The sequence below is a fragment of the Leptonotus elevatus genome, chromosome 7, assembly GCF_054856555.1.
Source record: "Leptonotus elevatus isolate MCC_2025b chromosome 7, RoL_Lele_1.0, whole genome shotgun sequence".
Taxonomy (NCBI): Eukaryota; Metazoa; Chordata; class Actinopteri; order Syngnathiformes; family Syngnathidae; genus Leptonotus; species Leptonotus elevatus.
In genome coordinates this window covers 12,162,631-12,177,267 of record NC_141245.1, presented here as the reverse complement: position 1 = coordinate 12,177,267, position 14,637 = coordinate 12,162,631, and the positions used below count along the sequence as shown (strand labels likewise).

Here is a 14,637-nt window from a genome sequence, read left to right as displayed (position 1 = left end):
TGCTGCAAGATGACGTCACTTTTGTCCTTATTCCGGTTAATATCAAAATAAATCTACTTAAAATCACATTTAAAATCATCCCCAAAGGCGCATGCATTAAATTAATTACCAAAGACTTAAACGATGGACATTTTTGCTATAATTATAGTTCGTTTTAGTTAGTTTTGTAAACATAATACGTAGTTTCAGTTAGTTTTTGTTTTAAAAAAAAAGCATTTTTGTTTTTATTTTATTTCGTTAACTAAATAATTTTTTGAATTAATTTTCTAAAATAACCTTGGGTCTTACGCAGTAGTTTTAGGATTAACATGCAGAACCCAAACATTAATTGGGATATTCCTAAACTTGAAAATCGGAATACCTTCTACCATGCTGTTTGTCCTAGTTGGTTATTCCATAGACTGGGTCTAATGAACCAATCAATTTACCCAGTGCAACGGTACAGTAAATTAAGGTGAGACCGAGTCGCAACCTTTGCACCGCCTGTACGACTGTGCCATTAAATTTGTTCCCACTGCTCCATTTCCGGATTGTTTAAAGTGCCTAGATCTGAGCAGGAAGCTTTAAGAGAGTGCATTTCCTCACCCCTTGCTGCCAGATGTATTTGTAGCCTATGTCTTTGTCCTCTATTGGTGCTGGATTCTTGTTTGCTGATAAATCGCTTTATAAATAAATCTGTTGATTCCCGTGGACTGATTGGCATTACCATTAAGAAAAAGCATCCACTACCCCTCAAGGGCTCGACATTTGTTCCATTACACTCAGCTGCTATTTTTGCACAACACATAACATGAAGTAAGAAATAAAGAGGGTAGCAAGTGGAAAGTAACCTTCTATGTGGGACACTCCACAGTATCTCTCTGTATTTTCATATGCTTTGTGATCCATTGTTTGGCCATGAGCTGCCCATTAGACATTATTTCCCCCCCCAAAAGAAGATGATTTTACACTATGCTATTGTGTAAGCAGCTCCTTATTTCAATAATCTTAAATGCCTTAAGCATAACATTTGTATTTTATGGTTGCAGGCAACATTCTTCAATATATAGAATACCAACCCCCAACACACACACACAAACAAGCACACCCACCCACACACACTCAAACACATTGAGGTACAGCATAAAATCTTTCCTTCACTAAATTTTGTTGCAAATCCATAAAGGGCAAGCTTTTAAATTAGCATTAATATTTCTTCCTATCAGCTATCTCAACTTAAAAGCATTTGACCCTGAATCAGCTCACTCTCACTTTAAAATACCGGTTTCATTTATTCATTTATGCTGCTCTCATCACGGACTAGAAAGCAACTAAACTATACATGTTGCAGCCAAAGCAGAACATTATCACATTATCGGCACTCGTATAATAATCTTTTGCCAGTTAAGCATTTCACAATGAGCCAACCAAATTAATGCTGAACTGTATTTGACAGTCTCACATTTATAATGGACACAATATATTTGTAGTTTTCAGTCAAGTCTACAATGTACTTTAGGTGATTGCAGGCTCTTAAACGTGAGAATAATGAATATGATATTAAAAAGTGATGATATTACTGACCCCTGCTTTTTTTGAATACTTCTCATTTGTCTGCTTGATTGGAACAACGGTCTTGGTAATCACTTATAATGTCCACTGCCAAGCCTTTGACAACATGCTCCGCCTTAACTATGCCTGGGGGTTGTAAATGCTAATTTCAGTAGACGTGTGGGAGGTGTCCTTAATTAATGGATGTGTCACTGTCAGATTTGTTGATCACCACTCAACCTTGACATCTGTCCCCCAGCAGCTGTTTTTTTTATTTTTTTTTTACTTATTATAGATCATTCTCTCATATTTTTGTAATTAAAAAATAAGTGTACTCGTATTAATAAAATTTGATAGGGCATGTACCAACCACGTGAGCCGGATATGTACCCGGGATCCTCTTTTTATCCATTATTTTTTTTTACATATATTTTATTTTATTAAAAAAAAAGTTTTACAGTTCTCCTAAAAAAACACACACAAAAAACACACCAAAAAACCCCCAGAAATGTCCGCTTTATGAATTTTTAAGAACTAACTAAAGTTTGATAATGCCATAATACAAGCAATCAATAGAAATAGGAAGTTAAACTCCCATTACTGAAAATGACAGACAATAATAAAAAATAATGAGATGTGTATATCTACAGATGTTAACTTTGGAATCACAAAGCTCTTTGCTTTTTACAAACATGACTACTTATGGGGCAAACACACCGTCTTCACACAAAGAAAAATAACTAAGCATAAAAATAAAATAAGACATATTTTACCATTAACATAATATGAGATCAAAGCAAAAGAGTTTATTAAGAAACACTCAAGTTTTTCAGAACTTCTGTTTTATTGTTAACTAATTGATTAATGCTTGTCTTCTTGTAATAAGCAAATGCAATTACTACCAATAGAAACTAATGCATTAGTAAAAATACAGATATTCCCTGATATAAAAAAGAAAAGAAAAAGAAGGTTCTATTTTCATTCCCAGTGTAAGTATTGCATGAGTAGTGATCTAAAACTGCACAGGGGAAAGCTAGACTAGGTTTTGGTATTTGGTATTTTCACAGTTACAAACAGTTTTGTGCCATTGTGGGCATGAACACAGCTGACTCGACCGCTAATCGAAGCAGCTCCTCTCACTCTCGTTAAAATCGGCACAAAAGAAGTGCAGTCCTTGTCATGACGAAAACAGAAATTGATTTGCTGGAGTCCATACAAAGTATGTTTAGAAAGAACTGCAACCAGACGTCCATGGTCAGTTGATGTAAAGTTAACCAAGGAGATCATAGATCTGTGAAGTGGGCACTTGGAGACCGCCTTTCAAATGTCAAATTCCATATAGGTGTGCTGCGGCTAGTGGAGTGATTTTAAAAATAATAAATACTGTATGATGACAATAATAATGCGTTCAATGGATTAAATTCTACAATGATTCAGAGGGTTCAAGCCGCACTGTTGTTGTATTTACGATTGTTATACGATGGCATCCACCACACATGTCCATGGAGCGCAGAATCTGTCTGCCTTTGCGCTGACCAAATTCATCAAAATCGTGTTACACTACCTGCGCAAATATTTAGACGTGGTTCCAGCAGGCATAAAGTTTAGTCACCTTTAGCCACCGAATGTCACGTGTTGTCGAAGGAACACCCTCCATGGCACAGAACATTTAGACAAACTCCCAAAAAGGCCAAACAAGGCTTGCATCAGCATGAAAATCATGATGTAGGCTCGGGATCGATTTCACAAAGCATGTTCAACAAACACCAAGACTAACCCCGAACAGCGAGTTGACATACACTGAGAGAGGAAACTCTGCGTTTTCGGTTCCAGGACAGCTGATTTGAGGTAGTTATATCAACACAGAGGAGTAGTTTCACCTGGCGTTACCACTACACTAAAAAGATTACATCAATGGGACCCCGATTTGTCGAGTCACCATGGCAACGAGGAAACTTTTTTTTTTTTACCCCTCTCAACTAGACATCTTAATGCAATCATATGGCGAATTTGAACATGTCCTTAGAAAAAAAGTGCAACACTGCAGCGGCTCCCCATAGAGGAAGGCGGCGTGGGAGAACGTTGCTCGGGTGTCGGGTCAATCGTAAGGTTAGGTTCATGGACTGTGTTACTACGGTAACTGACTGAGAGCTTAAATGACCTCTTTTTATGAAACAGGCTAGAGTTACCTCTTTTTCTCTGGTTTCAATTACCTCCCCTTCTGAAACGGAAGACGCAGAGGTTCCCACATTTCAGGGTTTCTTGACTCATGGTTCTCACTAAACCTGCTTTGTGAAATAGACCCATGTTTTTACAGTCAAACCCAGCTGCACCATACGAATATAGAGCCCAGAGTGTTTGCGTCAGTGCATTCAGAACCTCTACCTCTTCATCTTTTTTTATTTTTTTATTTTAGATATAAACTGAAATTGCAGAAATAGCAGGTATCCAGATTGTGTACTTCCACACTTAAAATGGCACTCAGGTTCAGGTCAAAATATGTTAAATGCATTTAATTTCAGACATGTCAAAAATGTAATGACGACTGTCGCTATTGTCATAAAGAAAACTCCAAAACATACAACTGTTCACACAACTTGTTCACTGTAAACAATTCATCGCACCATTTCGAGACAAAAAAGAAAAGAAAAGTTCTAGTCAATAGTGAGTATTCCCTGCAGAGTAATCCAGTCAGGAAAATAGATAGGTAAGGTAAGTGGGTACATGTATGTTATCATTCCAAAATGGAAATCTTACTTCTAGTCATACAGCACAATTATCCTTGAATGTTTAACAAGCACTTTAAAATTGCTCTAACACGAAATGTTTCCCTACCTTTTTGACTTCAGCTGCCTCAAACAACTTGATTCAGATATTATTTTATGACGAACACTTCTTCAAAATCGGGCTTGGACCTACATACAAATATAAACCAAATGACAGTTTAATAGTTTGAATAAGATTATTTTAAATGAAGCCACAAGTTGACAAAGAACCTCTACAGTTGCAGTGGAACGGAACAAAATCCGATGCAACAAATTTTTTTACAAGGACTAAAATAACTTCAAACTCCACTCCACTCATTATATTATATTATATTATATTATATTATATTATACTACAGTAACATATAGTCTAGTATAGCATAGTACAGTATATTATATATCATATTCTATAGCCTATATTATATTTTATGACATTGCTCCTGCCAAACATGGACGTAAAGAAAAAAAGGACCGGTTGGGGGAGGCCGTATATCCCATGAAGTGAAATTCTATTAACTCTGCTGGAAATTGTTGTTGCAAGCATTACTCATAAACACAGTCCACACACGTGCACAAATAGATTATGTGGGCATGCAGGCAAGGTACAGTTGTCAGTTGTGAGGGGGTGGGCTCGCTCGCTCAAGACTCAGGAAGCAGACTACCATCTCTCCAACAACCAATCCGGAATAGGTAATCGACCCTCCGACAAGGCACTGTTCCCCCCCGTATTTGGTATATGGGCATCTGACAGTCAAGCTATATGGAAGACAGATTTGCCTCCTGTACCCTTTACAAACAGATTAATGTGATAAACAATGACATGATAAGGAACATACAACTGTAGTGGAGCATTATTCCATTTGCAGTCATACAAGCCTTTAGATCATCTGTGGACAAAGACACAAACAAATAGAGTTGTGGGATTCAAATAAGTGATCAACTATAATATAATACAATACATGAATTATAAATATGAAACATTGTTTTGTAAAACCAAGACTCTTAAGGTTAAAAGATGTGTGGTCTGATTGATGATTGGTGCGCTAATAAATTGTGGAAAATGTCATACCTGAAACCTTTTGTATTCCAGGAATCACTTTATTCCATAAGTAACACTCGCTGGCTCTCAACATCCTTCTTTTTTCTGGAAAGTTAGAGTTCAGCGTGATATACTCTTGGCGTTCAGGGGTGAACAAGGGCCATGAAGCCCCATCAATTCCTGGATTTCTAAGTAGAAAATATGACAAAAAAGAATTGACACACACACACACAAAACTACCAGGGCAAATTACACTTACACAACTTTAAGGACACCTTATTCTAAATGTCAATGCGGTAAAAGATTAATGAAGAAAGTCTAAGTTTATCCCCCTTGCTGCAGTATAATTTTATGTGGTCTGAATTGTTGCTGTCACGGCTACAACTGATTAGGCAATAACTATAAATGTTGCATTGCTAGTAACCTAGACGTTCCTTGTTGTTTTTAGAACAATTGACTTTTTCACAAATGTTTAAATGAAGCATAATGCATGATTAGGTGTTTGAATACATTAAATACATGTGCTGCAACGGGATGACACGGAGTCAGTGACTAAGGAGTATGTACGTCCATTACGTATTTGATTATACATACCCCGTCCTTGCAAAGTTGGCCCAGTGTTTTAGAAATTTCTTGGTCATGTTCACTTCAGTCTTCGTGTATCCCCATGTTACATTCAGTGGCATTCCAAACACAAATTCTATCTCATAACCATGTAAAACACCCATCCATGCCGGCCAAGGATTTATGGAAGACTGGTGGTCAAAGAAATACAGGAATGATTTACCACCCTGTTGTGAATACCTGGGGGAAACAAACAATAATATTATTATCATTACTTATCATTATTTGGATGATTTTTTTAGCTGCCCTCTCTAAACAGCCATTTGTTCAAAAACCTTTCCGTTTTCTATGCCTAACCCTATGCAATTCCACACAAAATTAGATTCCAGAATTTATGACTGTGAGACATACACGCTAATCACCAAGTCCACCAACATTAATGTAATACTGTTGACACGCTCAAATTTACCTGTGAGCAAACTCTAACAAAGGACAAACAAAAAGTCTGTCTCCAACCAGATTCCCCAGGGAGTCCCGGTTTTTCATCCTGTTATGCTCATCTGTCCAATCAGTGTAGTGGAAAATCGCTCCTTCTTCTGCAGCAGCGTCCGAGCCTGCCATTGCTAGCCGTACTCCTTCCCTGAACTCCATCTTGGTGATGAGACTTTCACCAGTGAAGTTGAATCCTGGCACCCCATAAAGTAAAAAGTAGGGCCCTTCATTCTTGTTTAATCCAAAAAATACATCTTTTTTTGGAAGTGTATGACTTTGCAGCAACACCTGTAGAGAAAAAAATGATATACAGCATTTTTTTTTTAGATCGTGACTTCTGGTTTTTTTTTCATTCATACTATTCTACTATGAAGCCGATATTTGTCCACACAGAGTTTACAGAATGGCCGACCAATTACGTACGACCTAGAGCATAGGTGTCAAATATTGGTCCTCAAACACAGCATAATCAAATAATCAGGATCATTATAAGGTTTCTGCAGAGCTTGCTTGCTGACTCTCTTTAGTTTATGCCACACAAATAACGAGACCTAAAATCAGTGTCACCGCTCACTGGTTAGTATTTGAGCCATGCAGTACAACAGGAGGAACACAAAAAAAAAATCAGCCACCATCGGCTGCGCACCAGGCATCCCTCAATCTCAAGTTCTTGGCTGAATTTGGGGGCCAGTCCCTGCCTGCATACATTCTTATTTGGAATGAATTGCTGCATGAAGGTCAAATTTGGTCAACTGCTAACTTTGAAGATAAATCCTGTGAGGATGGTTTACAGATGAAAAACAAAAGTGGTTGTTTGTGGTTTGTCTGTTTTCTACAGATCATTTATGCACAAAGAAATTCCTCTTCATATGACTATTGTTCATTAATGAGTGTTTTTGTAGTGCCAACAACTTCAAAGCATCCCATCTCTTTTCCCTAGCGGAATATGTACGCTAGTTTCAGAAGCTGAACTCTCCAATATATATATATATATATATTTTTCATATTATACTCATTAACAGATAGCATCACTAGACTCAAAGCAGCGTATTAACTTAAAATCGATCACTAATGCTCATGTTACAGTCTTTCTGTAAAACCTGAATCATAAAATAGTATATGTGGCATACCCTTAGTGACATGACAGACTCAGACTTACTTCAACTTTATCAGGTAGGAAGTCCCCATCCACAGTAGGTCCAAAGGGGTTGGGCAGTAGAGTAGGCTCTGTGAGAACATCAAATTGCTTTGAGGTTATCACTGAAGGATCAGCCATTTGTAAACAGACGTCCAGTTCAGCTGGAGAAGATGTGGTGCAGCCGATTAATGTTGCCAACCTCATGGACCTGGATGGTAAAGCAATAACGTAGCTGGTTCACATACTAATGATTTGCTGTCTTGCGAAAAGCGACATTCTTAGAAAATGTGACAGATTTGAAATCTGCAACAATATATTTGCAAATTAACTGGGTTACAAAAAAAACACACACACACACACACACACACACACTGATGAGTAACCAACCGGGTTTGAACGAAGAAAAACTTTTCACTACCTTTCATAGATAACTGACTTGCTGGCTGAGGCCCATGGTGCATTCGGGGAACCACTCTGCATGACAGCCCTTTGAAAAAGGTCATGACTGCCGGGGGAGAGGAGGTGGTAGCCGACAGATGCAGACCCGGCACTCTCCCCAAAAATTGTGACCTGTGCAACACAGCAAGAGGAATCCGCTTGCATTACTTTTGTTAAGACAACTTTGCAACTTAATTACTATTACATAACAAAGAAAAAAAAGAAAAGAAAATCCTTACCTGTGAAGGATCACCCCCAAAAGCGACAATATTATTGGCTACCCATTGGAGGGCCAAGCGCTGGTCCAGGAGACCTGCATTGCCTTGGATGTTGGTGTCAGGCAAAGCCAAGAAGCCAAGCGCACCAATTCTTAAATCAATGATTCAAATGAGTTAATTACTACATTTAACTCATTCACTCCCAGCCATTTTCACGGAAGCAACCCCCTTCACACGCTGTTTTACTGGATTTTGACAGATTTTGCAAGGCCCACAGAATATATTGTTCTATTGCTATAAAAACATGGAACCTACCAAAAGAAAGATTAGAGTCGATATTTCTATCTGTTTCCGTTTTGCAGCAATTAGCATTAGAATATAGCTAAGTTTCATTATTATTCACAAATATATTTAGAATTGTGAGTAAATTAGCTTGTTTGCAACATGGCCCTGGTTGATCTCTTTTGCTCTGCTGACAACTGCTGGCCGTTTGTGTAATAACTAGCATTTCTTCAACCGTTCTTTGCAGTTGAGAGGCTGCATCAAAGGCTTCTGTATGCTCTAGCATAAATAAATAAAAACATTAAAAATGTATAAATAAGTCTTTGGGACACTTAAATTCTTTAAAATAGAACTTATTTATATGTTTTTGGGATCAAATTAGTTAATGATAGCCTGAGCATCAATTTATTGACATTATTCATAGGTGGCCAGTACATAACCCAGTGATTTTCTTTAGAAAATGCATCAGTAAAAGACATGCCTGATTGCGAACTTTGCTCCCCCAACTACAAGTCGACCTGCAGTTCTTTTTCCTTGAGTCGTAATGGAAAAAGTAAATGGCATACAATACACAACACTTAATTTCTCACAATACTGTATCATCAAAGCCCTTTTATAGCGTCTCCTTTTTCATTCATTCAACCAATGTGGCCATGGAGGAAATAGTTAATCCACATTCACACGTTGATGATGCAACCTCAACAGCAACGTGGGCCTCAGTTACTTGATCAAGGACAAGTCGAGAGAAGCACGGAAAATAGTTATCAAAAGTGGAAGTGGACAGATTTGAGACAATCTCTCTACGACACGAGCAAGCCACTCTTGATCCCTATTCTTTCAACTTACCTCACCAGCGCTCATCAAACGAGTCATTTCTTTCACCTGCATGATCTTTTTTCTTTCCTTTCTTTTCTTTTTTTGGACGGGGCATGCCAGACGCTTTTTCTGATGCAACCCATCCATTTATCCAGACTTGGAACTGGCACTGGAGATATCCCAAATCAAGGTTTCACCCATGAGTCTGACCCAGGGTAACCAATCTAAATTAAGTATCTCTTATGAAGCAGAACATTTATGGTGTATTGGTAAAGCTGAGTTTAGTGCAGCAGAGTGGACCCAGAGAATGCAGAATGCAGACCAAGGGCATTTGAAAGGGGATATCGGACTGCGTATCCTGCCAGGGACTGAGTCTCCGTGGCCTCCCTATGACTTTCTCCATTTAGAAAGTGACAGGTGGTCCTGTCTGTCTATCACCATCATGACTTGGTTTCAGTAAGCACCCAAACACTGTTAGCATGGCAAAGAAGAAGGCATTCCACTTCCTCTTTTGAAATAATTTCTATAGTCATCAAGGTCATTATTAGTCAAGAGTGGCTGCCTCTATGCATACCTTATATGTAAGTCCAAAAGTCCTGAGGGAGTTTATGTTATAGGGCAGGGGTGCTCAACTTCGGCCCTCAAGAGCCCCTATCCAGCCTGTTTTCCATGTTTCCTTCCTGCAGCGCAGCTGAATCTAATGATCATCTAATCAACAAGCTTTGCAGAAGCCTGATAACTATCCTGATCATGAATCAGGTGTGTTAGCGGAGAGAAACGTGTAAATCAGGCTGGATAGGGGCTCTCGAGGACCGAACTTGAGCACCCTTGTTATAGGGTGACCATATTTTCACCCCCCCACAAAAAAAAGAGGACACTCGGCCCGGGCCTCGAGATACTTAAACGATACTAAGATGCCATACATTATAACTATTTTAATAAAAAAATAAAACAAAAAGCATAAAACTCATTTGAAGTATTTCTTGACAAATAAACAAATAATAATGTAAGCCCAACCTTTCTTTCTCTCGCAATCAACCTTCTCTTTTTTTCTTCTTTTTCTTTTTTATAGGGAGGGTGGGGATTCATTTGTAACCACGCTGTCCAGTTTTTGAGTGCAGACTGTTACAAGCCAGGTAAACTGCTGGGGCAATGAAGAAGTTCAGGACAGCATATGAAGACTCAGGTACACTTTGCCTATTTGTCGCACAATGAAAAACGTACATTTCCATGAATGTTTTTTTTTAAACATACGCCCAGACAGTCTGTAAAAAAAAAAAAAAAGAAGACATGTCCGGGCAAAAGTGAGGGCGTTTGGTCACTCTAGTTTAGGTTGAGGTTCTGTGGTGCAGCTTTTATGGACCTTGCTTTTGTAATTGGGGAACAGCCATGCTGGAAGGGGTCTTCACTTTATAATTCTTACCAAGACTATAGCAAATAATGTTTTAAAATGTGCCTGCAAAATGGCATATATGCATTTGGAAGATAATGAGGAAACAGGTTCCTCCTGTATCATGTTCCTTTTATTTATTTATTTATTTTTTGCATAACTTGTTGTGAATGGATCATGGAGAAGGATTTTATACTACGCCAGCAGCAACAGAATCCACTGTATAAGAACCATTACACTAATAATGCCCCCCCCGCCCCCCAGTAAATTATTATTATTACATAATAAGCCCTCACCTGTAATTCATTGATACCACAACGACACCTTCAACTTTACTCAGGTAGCGGCCATCATAGATGTCCAGAGAGGACGTTCCTGAAATAAACCCCCCTCCGTAGATCCAGACAAGGACAGGAGCCAGTGGACTCAGACTAGCTTTGCTGAAAGGGGTCCAGACATTTAGATATAGACAGTCCTCACTCAACTTGGTGTTTGGGTTCCACATCTCTGCACCCCTGAAACCTGTAAATAATATAAAAATAAATGCATAAATCATAGCTCAAATCCAAAAGTGAGAGCGACTCAAACACCGCTACGGGGGTTGGCACTCTTCTCTTAGATGTATGGAGGTGAACTTCATTGTTAGTCATAAGTTCAAGAGCTTCATTTCATGAGCATGTATACAAAGCTGGCATCCGTAGGTTCTGCCAACAGAGTATCTAATTTGGTTTTCAAATCTATATTTGGAGAATGTTTTGGCCATTTGCAATGTAAATAGGGCTAGCACGATCTGATTTCCAAACACCTTGCCAGGTGGTTGTGTCTATAAATAGCAATGTATTCGTGACCCAAGCCTGTTCCATCTACAGTAGGAGGCTTGGCTTGTCAGACTACACATGCACAGCTGATAAAATAAATAAATAAACACTGATACAAATCTGTAAGTAATTATAGTGTTTTGGTCATATATTCCATCAGTTCGGAATCGTTCAATCACATACTTAATTTTGTTCTATAATCCATCCATCCATTTTCTTAACTGCTTGTCCACATAAGGGTTGGAGCCTATCTTGTTCTATATGATACAATATGAAAGCTACATTTTCTAAAAGCCCCCCAAATGCTACAGGTGTGCTTATAGCCACGGGGAAAGGAAGCTGTTCAATGTATTACATAAATGGATAAGAACTTGTTTTTATTCCAAAATACTGCACACCGGGAAAATAACCTTAACGCAAATTTGGTTTGGCTTAGAAGATAATGTACCACTACACAAGGCCATATGATACAGTCTCAAGTGACCATCATGCAGACTTAGCTCAAATTAAGGTAAGTAAGAGTCTGTCCATCCACTTTATGCAGTGCTTGTCCTCATTAGAGTCACAGGTGAGTTATTCTAGCTGACTACGCAAGATCTATGGAACACCATGACAGGTCGGCAGACAATAGCAATGTGGTAAGGAAATCAATGAAATAGTATTGTTTGTCTTACTATAAGTCAAGGTGCATCTTCCTATGAATCACGTTTCACTCCACTGTACATTATGTTTTATTTTTTTCTAGAGATGTCTTAATGGGACTTGTAGTCTTATTTTGACATCCTTCCAAATGACTGTTATGATGTTTTGAAATATGAATAAACAGTATATGTCAAAATGTCAGCATCGCATGAAACCCAAGAACACAACTATGGAAAACTATGCAATTCCCACCCACTGCGTATTCTCCTTCCAAATGTTCTTCCATGATTCTACAGTGCCAACACAAGAAGTCACTAAACATGAGAGAAATTTTGTCATACCTGGGTAGTATGTATCTGGAATCTGGTAGCAAGAATTTGCATAGTTTGTGGCATCTAACACTCCATCCCATCTTTCTGCAAGCTCTGGAGCTCTGAATCTCAGTTTGCCAAGAGGTGGTTTGGCATATGGAATTCCAAGGAAGGCTCGGACATCACCACTGAGCACGGGAAGATATTTTCCTCTGACTTTCCCATTGATAGTATTGACTATAAGGTCCTCCTGTGTGGTCAGTGACACAGACAGGATTGAAAGTAGTATAAGAAGAGCACATGTCTTATGTGCCGTGTATGTTGCCATTGGAAATCCTGTAAGAAACAGAAATATACATGCATGAGAGGCAATATTACATTTCTGACTAAAATAATTGGAAGAAGTTTATGTCAAGCATGATGTCATGTGGGACCTCAATTCAATGTTAAACATGAAACTGGGTTATTTGTTGTGACGCTACTTAAATAAATATTTATAAATATGATATATTAAATACAGCCCATATAAAAAACAAATAAATGAATAAATAATCCGACATGCCCGCGACTCTAGTGATGATAAGCGGTTCGGAAAATGGATGGATTGCTAAATAAATAAATAACGTTGAGTCTACCCATGGACATTATCTTTTAAAAGTTGACTCAGAGTCAACTAAAAACAGATGTACTTCTTTTTTACAGTTGTGCTGTCAGAATGTTAAGAATGTTCAATGCTGATACATGTTTGTAGTCAAATTTAATTCATGCTGTCTTCTTGTTTCTTTACTCATTAACTGAATGTTGAAATGTAATTGCCTGGACAATTAATCTCACAATTAATGCAGTTTCTTACAGTGTCCATTTTGAACAAAATGGCTGATCTGTCTATGTAAAGTGATTTGTTAGGCATTTACAGGTTCCCCTGTTTTTATTCCAACACTGCATTAACTTCCACGCATGAGCATTTACATCTATTTGTGCAACAGGCATTCTTCTCTGGAGGAAAAGTAATAAAATATGTTTGCGTGAAATGCTATTATTTAAAGCAGGCAAATAAATTAATATGCATTGCTAATTAAGCAAAATGTAACTGTAACTTTGCAGTATAGCCTAATGCTGTAAATGTTGTTAGTTGAACACACGCAACAGTGCGCCAACTAGCGCACTCGGACACTTCAGATGGTGTGCGCGTGCGTGCAATGTGCCAGCACCTCACGTTGCTCTTTGCAGTGCGTTCTGATAATCCCAACATTCGCCGATTTAGCGGACATTACGCACTCATGCACGCACGAGTCACATGTAAAAGGTGCAAATGCCACGCAGCAATGATGCACGTTAGAATAAAACATGCACGCCGGATTTATTGATGAAATTGTGTTGTGACGTCTTACCTTGTCAGTTGCAGTTTGACTCTGCGTGGAGTGGATGAGTACGCTGTTGTTGACATGAGGAAGGCGTGGAATCACTGAGTCCCTGTCCCGCGTCTGTGGACTTCCCCCCTCCCAGAGTCATACAGTAGCTTCACCCCAGCAGCAGCAGTAGCAGTGTTAGAATCACTGCGTGATAATGAGAGTAACGTGAACAGTTGAACCCTGTAAACAAGGGTGTGCAAGCTTTGCCTAGGCCCATCCTGCAGAACTGACACACACCTGAAAAAAAGAATCGTCTTTTTTTTTTTTATTGATGGGTGTGTAATTCATCTTTAACATAATTACCATATAGGAGATTAAGTTCAAAGATAATGAATTCAAAGATAAGGGTCGCTTTTTTATGCTTCATTTATTACTCCTATGGGTCGGGATATACTGTACCAATACATTTTTGACAGTGTTGTAAATTTATTTGATACAACATATCATATTGAATGTTGCTTCTTTGTGCAAGTGTTTCTATTGTTTTGGTCTATGAGTTGACTGTAAGCCATATGTGGTTGCAAACACATTTTCAAATGAATCCTATTACTGATAATATTTATAATACTATAAACTCATTAAGTGGCACAATTGGGAAAATGGCCCAGAAAATGAATATAGCAAATTTAAAATCATTTAGGTCAAGCGAGGATTGGATGGACCTGTGTGTCTACATTTCCATCCAATGTGTTAGTTAACACTCATTTTTATTTGCATTTTTATTACAGTGTGTGAGGCTCTATATTTAACTTTTGTAACCGTAACTAAAAAACAATAATAAC

The 14,637-nt window shown here is 38.3% G+C and overlaps 1 protein-coding gene across 1 annotated transcript; it reads right to left on the bottom strand.

Annotated features, from left to right (window-relative positions):
* Window positions 1-2,134: 2,134 nt before the first annotated feature.
* LOC147170977 (cholinesterase-like) lies at window positions 2,135-13,940 on the bottom strand. The gene is made up of 10 exons (XM_086081407.1): window positions 13,835-13,940; window positions 12,474-12,779; window positions 10,969-11,194; window positions 8,206-8,335; window positions 7,947-8,098; window positions 7,550-7,736; window positions 6,368-6,678; window positions 5,929-6,138; window positions 5,365-5,522; window positions 2,135-5,182 (listed from the first exon to the last, which is right to left on the bottom strand). Exons 2-10 carry the CDS (start codon window positions 12,769-12,771, stop codon window positions 5,085-5,087), a joined length of 1,770 nt encoding a protein of 589 aa, XP_085937533.1. The 5' UTR covers window positions 12,772-12,779; window positions 13,835-13,940; the 3' UTR covers window positions 2,135-5,084.
* Between the last annotated feature and the right edge of the window lie 697 nt (window positions 13,941-14,637).

Coding starts and splice junctions, on each gene's coding strand:
- LOC147170977 (XM_086081407.1), bottom strand. CDS start 12,771: ATGGCAACATACACGGCACATAAGACATGTGCTCTTCTTATACTACTT. Junction 11,195..12,473: donor TCCAGATACATACTACCCAG/GTATGACAAAAT, acceptor TATTATTTACAG/GTTTCAGGGGTGCAGAGATG. Junction 8,336..10,968: donor GTGGTATCAATGAATTACAG/GTGAGGGCTTAT, acceptor CATTGATTTAAG/AATTGGTGCGCTTGGCTTCT.